At 41.7% G+C, this 7,969-nt stretch overlaps 1 protein-coding gene across 1 annotated transcript; it reads right to left on the bottom strand.

Moving 5' to 3' along the window:
* Nucleotides 1-296: 296 nt before the first annotated feature.
* Nucleotides 297-6,113, bottom strand: stc2a (stanniocalcin 2a). The gene is made up of 4 exons (XM_087799428.1): nucleotides 5,834-6,113; nucleotides 3,673-3,815; nucleotides 3,199-3,410; nucleotides 297-1,888 (listed from the first exon to the last, which is right to left on the bottom strand). Exons 1-4 carry the CDS (start codon nucleotides 5,973-5,975, stop codon nucleotides 1,507-1,509), a joined length of 879 nt encoding a protein of 292 aa, XP_087655554.1. The 5' UTR covers nucleotides 5,976-6,113; the 3' UTR covers nucleotides 297-1,506.
* Nucleotides 6,114-7,969: the final 1,856 nt, after the last annotated feature.

Below are 7,969 nucleotides of genomic sequence, written 5' to 3'. Positions count from 1 at the left end.
ATTAAGAGCCTGTGGTGCTAACAAACCTTGACAACAAAAGCAAGTGACTGGCCTGAAATGCTCAAAAGCCTGTGCCCTTAAGGAGGAGAAAAATACAATTAAACAAAAGTCCAATCTGCCTATCTCTGTCCTGCTCCTGCTGTCGGGTCGGACCTTGGCTGCAGCCCAGAGGAATTCTCCGGTAGCATCAGTAAATAGAACATTTAAAATAACATCACGAGAGCCCATGCCCGAGGACTAATATATGGGCCCCTGCTGCATTTTTTTGTGGCTCTTAGGGGGTTTAGTAGGTAGACTAGAGGGGCAAATAGAATTCTGAGATACAGCATGACCACTCTTAAAAGGAAAAAAAAAAAATGAAATCTGGTCCAAGGGAGCGAGTGGTGCTGTGTTGTTGGCTAGGATAGAAAGGGCCAGACTAAAATGAAGACTGCTGAGATGCATTTCAAAGATGATTGTGCTTTACATCTGGTCAGCATCATGAAGGTTCGACAATCATACAAAGTGCAATGGCTAAGACTTCTGTGGCTCAACGTGGTAAAATAGCTTTAAAAATCTCGAACTCATCCATTCACTGAAAGCCCAGAGAGTCGCTCGCTGGGGACGTTGGGGGGGTTTAGGCACCGTGATGTTTGTAGCTATACATAATACACACATCCCTTCCCGCGAACACGTTTTCATAGTAACAGATAAACCAGAACTCGGTCCGCCATTGATCACGTGACAACAGTGCTGGATGAGACCAGGTTAGCCTCTAAATTTCTAGCTTAGTGAGGCTCATGATGATCTTAAACCGCCGTCCATCTTCATAGTATTGTGTCACCGTCCTCTGAAAAAGTGGACTTTCATATTAAGAATGCACAAAATTGTCGGCATCAAGGCCTTTATGCACTTGAATTTATATGTGCCAGAAGTGGACTTGAAACCTGTACAATTTGTGTTCAAACCATCAAGTATCTAGAATTAAAATACACATTCCTGCAATGAACGACAAACCATGTTTTTACATATCTACAGACTATCGTGTGATTGGGGCAACACAGCCGACAGAACAGATAACAGTATTGTAAATTAACTATACTTATACATGTTTATATAAATATAGACAAGTATGTTTTCTATGTACAATTTGATATTTAGACACTGCATACAGAATAAGAATAAATAATACAAATATAAATCAGATCTTACAGTATGATTTGAGAGACGCTATATTAGAGCCGAAACAGTCCTAACATTTGAAATAATCATGGTTATAACAATCACTTTTCAAAGAAAATAAAACAAAATTGTGGCCTACAGTATCAGCTACACCACAATTACCCTGCAAGTTTACCATGTGGGATTACTGGAATGACTGGAGAGGGCGAAAAAGGACAGGAAAGCTTCAGGGCTTCTGTTCTGCTCAGTCTATCCGAGTTTTTGTCTGTGTGAATAAATCAGCGAGTGTGGTTTAAAATGACGTACGGCTTGAGTGTCGCGACGGCCTGAATTTTTTTTTTTTTTTCACCTCCGGATGTCGGTGGTCTCTGCATTTTCCTGCTCGGCGACGACTCCGGCCTCCGGGACCTGGCGACGAAGACCCTGATTGCGATTGCGTGGGTGAGAGTTGAAGCCCGTCTTTCCGTGTTTTTCTTTGTCGCCGTGCCGCGGAGGTCGTGGTTGCTCCGGCTCCGGGTTGGGGTTGGGGTTGGGGTTGGGGGACACCGGACGGTGGCGATGTTCCGGCACCGTGCCGGATAGCGACGGCGTCATGGAGGAGCAGAGGCTCAAGCTGTCGCACAGAGCTCCCCAATTCTGCTCGCACTGTAGTCGGACACTTCGCGTCAACGCTTCCTTCACTTCCTCGCCGCAGCTCAGCAGGATGTTGACCAGCTCGACGTACGGTCTGGAAGAACGCAAGCCGTTACCAAACAATACATCATCTCCATCACAGTTAGAACAACAGTAGACCAGAACCCATATCAAGGTTTTTCCCGTCAGACTTTGTAGCCAAGCTAGCTTCACGAAGATGGCCTTTGTTGAAGCTTAATAGCATAATTATTCATTTAGAATACAAATACAATCTAAGATTATTATTAATCAATTTTATCTTGAGCGGTCTTTCCAGCTTTGTGTACTCTATTATTAGCAAGCTAACACTAGCATGCTAATTTTAAGCAAAGTATGAATATTCTGCTGTAAAAAAGCTGCAGTTTTATTAATTTACTGTGTGTACATCAGTCCAACACTGATATTATGAGTAATTAAAAAAGGCAAGACAGGAACTTGAGCAAGTTTACCAGATAAGCCAAAACTAGCTTTTCATGCTAGGCGACTTGCAAATGCTAACGTCGAACTGGAGTTCAATTCGGCTGACCTTAATTTTGTATTTAAAGTCTTCGAATAATCATAAACTTGTCAGGATCGGCCACAAACATATTTTGTTACCGTCTGCTCGTGGATGAAGATCCAACCTCTGATAAATTTGTTATCATATCATCTAAGCCTTGAGGTATCGTGAGGTATTCTGAACTCCCTTTTAAAAGATCCCGGGAAAGTCCCTGTCATAGTTGCCAACCTACATGTTGGCCACGAAATTATTCTTGTATAATTCCAAAAAAAGGCAGACAGAACCACCGCCGCTGAAAAGAGGGATGAGCGCTAGAAACAGTTAGAGCGCTTAGACATTGTGTAAAAAAAACTATTCTTTATAAGATATTCATTCAATATAACTATTCCCAATGACTATTATTAGATCCCTGCAATCACTAGCTGAAGTTTTTCAACTGATTTTGAAGATAGAAATGGAAGTACCGGATAAAAAGTAGAAGAGAAGGTATGACTCAAGCAAGATATGTTAAATTTTATGTTTACCACCCAATAACTAGAAATACAAACAGCAACCTAATTCTATTAAATACCGTTCTACCCACTATAATTTATGTGTAATAGGAGGTTTCTTTAGATGCCGCCTTCAATAATCTCTTCTTCCCCATCTTATCCTTCCCTTTGATAGGCCCCAATTATGACTTGAATGGCCCGAATTTTGACCCCATGCCTCAAGTTTGTAACAGTACTAGACAGTTACTTGTCGCTGGGGAAGAGCTAAAAGAAATAGCGACTTAAAAACAGATAGAAATTTGCCCACTCTGGGTTTAGAAAATCCTTTATCGACGAGAAAAAAAACGTTCAAAAAATGAAGTGTAACCAACTCACCCTTTAGGGAAGAGATTTTGGAAATGGATCATGTCCACCATCACAGCGACATTCTCCTTCGCGGCAGAACACAGGTTATGCCTCATGTAGCACTCCCTCTGGAGCTGGAACACCATCTCCTTGATGGAAACGCACTTCCTGCTGATGCAGCTGAATTTGTGCCGTAGCCCATGAGCCATACACTTAAGGGCGTCTTTGATGAAGGACTTCCCCTACGGAAAACACACAGACTTTTTAGTGAGTCGAGACGAGGTTGGTTACACAGGGATGATGATGCAAGTCTGGTCTAAGGAAGTCAAGTCAGGACAACTAAAGGACCATAAACTTCAGAAGCGCCTTAAGAGTTTGGACGTTCTTGTTCCAGCTGGCTCAGGATGGATCCACAGGGAGGGATTAGCAGTGTCAAGAGATAATAAATGACTACTTTGTCACGTGATTAAAAAAGGGTTCTCTATTAGAAAAAGGTGGGAGTACCTGAGAGTCAAATTTCCCAGCGTTGTGCAGGAAAGTCATGCAGATTTCCTGCAGCCCTCGAATCTCGCAGGAGTTATTCTCAAAGCACTCAAACACGCCACAGCCGACATCCCCTGCAGTCACTAGGCAGTGCTGAATCTCAGCTGGAAAGAAAGAGCAGGTCAGGAAAGGAGGAGAGAGAGGGTGAGGGGGGTGTTGGGGGGCGATCATCTGTTCTCAGCAGAGACAGGACATTGATACAGGCGTGAAAAACTCAACATTTATTCCTGAGAGCTGATGTGCCAGTTAAACAGAAGCGTGTTTATGCCCAAGAGGCCATTTTGGCTTCAATTCAGCGACACAGGGATGCATAGTGGGGGAGTGGGAGGAGGTGGTGGTGGGTTGGGGGGGGGGGTCTTATCCCAGGCTGAGGGTTTCCTGCAGAGGAACACTTGGTGACAGAGATATTACTGTGTCATTCTGCGCCACAAACCATCTGCACAGCCTGGCCTTGAGAAGGGATGGTGCATTGCAGATACTTCTTGGTGAGGAAATGCAGCAATTTCCTTTTAGTCCCAAAAAAAGTCTGTCTTGTATTAAGGTGCAATGAAAGGGGAGTATTGCAGACGACGGTTCACTCCGTTATCTGGGAGGACATCGCTTCTCAGAGTCTCTTTTATTATCTTTATTTTTGACATTTACTAGTCTCAACCTCAGATATACTGCAGAGGCCTCAAATATTTTGTAGTAGATTGACAAAAACAGAGGGTGTGTTGCAGTTGTACAGATGATTGTTTAGGATAGTTTGAATTAATGTTTTTTAAGGTGAGAATTTGACCATGGACACTTTGTTGATAGTTCTTAAGAAATTGTCAGCATTTGGTGGTTTTGATGGACTGAAGAAAAATCATCTGTTGTGCTAGTTTCTCACTGCCCGATTCTTTTATTGGAATATTTATATCTTGTGGCACAAACTCAGATTGATAATGCAATGAAGCATGGCTTTGTCCAGGGCATGTTGAGGGATCAAATATGGCTCTTTTATTTAAGATTAAAAAGTCTTTATTGTTTTTATCTTAAGAGTCAGGCTTCAAAACAGTACATAGAACATAAAAAAAGAGGCCAAGTATACAGTTTTCACATCATAAGGGGATTTCTGTGCATCTTAACAAACTTTCCAATACTTTAATGATCTCCAACAGACTTACCAAACATGTACACACTTGTTACACGCCACACTAATAAGAATACACTGCTTTTTTTTTAATCACAGAAGAGGTGTTATCAAGTGTGGGTGTTTGGGAGTTAGCGCTGTAGATAAGGGTCAAGAGTATTGCTCAAGAGCAACGTCGCCACTTTAAACTCTTGCCTCTTTAAAAAAAAAATCTGTTTTCGTGACTCTTTCGAATCCAGGCACAAGATAGGACAAATATACGGAAATATCTGTAAATATGTTTAAGAGGCATTCTAGCCAGGGATCCAAGTTAAATATAATCATTCCTGTGATTTGTCTTGGCAGTGATAGATGATAGGCGTGAGAATATTTGCTCCCAGTCACAAGTAAGTCTTGAGCAAATAAAAAATGTGATTTATTGAGATCAATGTGGTCAACAAAGAGCCACTGTTGGCTGGGGGGGGGGGGGTTAGTAGTAAAAGTCTGGTGGAAAGGGGGGGGGGGTTTGTGTAGGCACTAAGTTGAAGTGAAGTGCGCAGGAAAATTGAGACGCTGTCAGCGGTGGCATCGCGGGAATGTGCTTGGATCATACGAGCTTTTGCCCACAGCGTGCATTGAATTACACAGTGGTGTTAGTGGGGTCTCTGCCACTGGGACTCGAGTGGGTGTTCATTTTCAGCGAAAGTTGTGACACACATTCACATGCTGGGAAAGTCAACCCCACACACTACACGGTGTGTGTGTGTGTGTGTGCGCGCGCGCGGAGGGGAATAAATGTACATTTGGACAGTTGATCCGAGATAAACGGTTGGGATTCATGACACACTACCTTGTGCGGTTCTATTAATAGTTTACTAACATATTGGATTTCCGTCGGAGAGTATTTACAAGAGATCGCCTTCCTCGGTAACCGAACCTCTTCTTCTCACACAAGCCCGGATTTGAAGTTGAAAACATCACATCGGTTTCAATGTTATCTGCAGCCACAGGAAAACACGTGGTTCTTACCTGTGTTCTGCAGGGACAGGCGACCCTTCTGGCTCGCGGGTTTCTCCGGCGGGGTGTCGTGGATGTTGTCCACAGTATCCGAACACACCGCTTGCTCCAGAACCGACAAGACCAGCAGCGCCACGGCCACTTTAGCCCACATCGCGTCTCCGACGGTGCGCGCCTTTTGCTTTTCTTTTTCCCCCCCCGGGCACAGGATCCTCCAAAGAGCGTGCGTGTGAGGTGAGAGGTTCAGTGTCTTCAGCAGGGCCAGCAGCAGCGTGACTGAATGCACGAGCAAAGGGAGGGATGCTGCCTATATTTCCCAGAGTCCCGGGTGTCAATTTGGATGAAGGAGTTAAGCAGGTGTTGCCAGTTGGAGCCGCGCAGCCAATCAGAGGCGCGGACATCCACTTTGGTCTAAAAAGGGGGCGTGGCCACCCGAAGTTTTTTTTTGTTGACAATTTCACTGAAGCTGTTGATCCAACACGAAAAATCCACAATCACATTATCATAAAACACATCGTAAGTTTTTGCATCATTTTTTTCATCAGACACATGCCAGCAAAAATATTAGAAGCACATGATGACACGAGCACTTTGTGGTTGGAACACTACGTTTCTACAATTAAATTGGGAACAACATCATAAATAACATTTGAGCACATAAACACTGACTATGACAACTCACCAATAAAATTACAAAAGCTGTATCCAGTTGCTATCGAGGGACTGCACTAAAGCCTCCCACCTGTAGGGGGCCCACTGACACTATTGTGTAGTCTTTAGAACAGCTCTCTCTTCTTCAAAACACATGAGACAGTCACCCTTAACTTTTTTGTTGAGATCCAATTTTATTAACGAGGAACACAAAACAGATCACAACTTTGACTCAAGGAAACATTTCAACAGAAAACATTAAAATGGTAATTTTGTCATCGTTTCACAATATTACACAGTAATAAAACCTATTTTTTTATTCATCTATTAAGCCATTTATTTATTGGCTTTCATTTAAAGTCATTTTCTAATTTTCTAATGGTTCAGTTTTATCTTGCCCTTAAAAGTATATACTTTATTGAATATTGTTTTGATTGTTTAAGCGCTTTGTGACCCTGGTCTGGAAAAGCGCAATATAAATAAAAATTACTTATTTACTTACTTACTTTAATAGTTTACATTTCAACAAACCCTTATAAAATAGAACAATCACTTTTTTATTTACAATTAACATGCAAATATTGACAGGGTTTATTAATTTTTTGTTGCAATTAAACCTACAGCCACTAGATGGAGCAGCAGATGTAGCAGTCATTACATCCTCCGCAGCTGAAGGAAGAATGAAATCCCGGGAGAGCAACGCAGCAGTGACTGAGGACAAGAGGATACCGCCAACTCCAGCAGTTTCAAAACAAATAAAGGCATTTACGAATTTCTTACGACGGCCTGTAAATCCTGCTAAGCCAGAGTAAAGTTCTCAGAAAATACCACACCGACAGTATTGTAATATATTGTGTCTTTGTATCGCACCGCAAGATTCTTGCCAATACACACCCCTAAAGTGAACTATTGGAGCGAATTGTAGTTGAATTTAGATTTAAAGGGAGGTCAGTATGATGAATATTATAATGTACTGCAACCTGGCTGATTATGTTACAGACAAACAATAAATGCTGATAAATGTTAAGATAAAATGTAAGTTTTGTTTCCGTTTTAGCAAGACCAAATCTTGTGTATCACACATTGCTCTTCACAACTACTACTGTAACCTTAAGCAGCAAACAACCTCAATTTAAAGTTAATATAATGCATAAGCATTTTTCCATTTACAACCTGAAGATTAGTTTTGCAATTTCTGTGCCAGTTTAAATGTCTAATGTCATGAGTTTTAGATTATTTTTAGATCATGACACTTGTAAAATGGTGAATACAGTGACTTATATAAGCAAGAAGAAAAGACCTGAACTGAGTGTTTGATTCCAACATGTTTAAGAACTCAATGATCAAAATAAATAAATGTTACATGTTGTATCTAGAGTAGAAGTAAGTAGAAGCTGCCAAATATCAAGACCTGGAAAAGAGATCATAACATTCGGAGAACGTGACAAACAAGTCAAAACAGAGGAGAACATGGTAACAGAAATACACAAACAAAGT

The sequence above is a fragment of the Callionymus lyra genome, chromosome 9 (assembly GCF_982586985.1).
Source record: "Callionymus lyra chromosome 9, fCalLyr1.hap1.1, whole genome shotgun sequence".
Taxonomy (NCBI): Eukaryota; Metazoa; Chordata; class Actinopteri; order Syngnathiformes; family Callionymidae; genus Callionymus; species Callionymus lyra.
This window is presented reverse-complemented; position numbering and strand designations above follow the sequence as displayed.

What these genes read in the sequence shown, in the direction of transcription:
- stc2a (XM_087799428.1), bottom strand. Translation starts at nt 5,975, where the DNA reads ATGTGGGCTAAAGTGGCCGTGGCGCTGCTGGTCTTGTCGGTTCTGGAG. An exon ending in CCTGTCCCTGCAGAACACAG is followed by an intron (nt 3,816 to 5,833) that starts GTAAGAACCACG and finishes CTTTCTTTCCAG; the next exon opens with CTGAGATTCAGCACTGCCTA. An exon ending in CTGGGAAATTTGACTCTCAG is followed by an intron (nt 3,411 to 3,672) that starts GTACTCCCACCT and finishes TGTTTTCCGTAG; the next exon opens with GGGAAGTCCTTCATCAAAGA.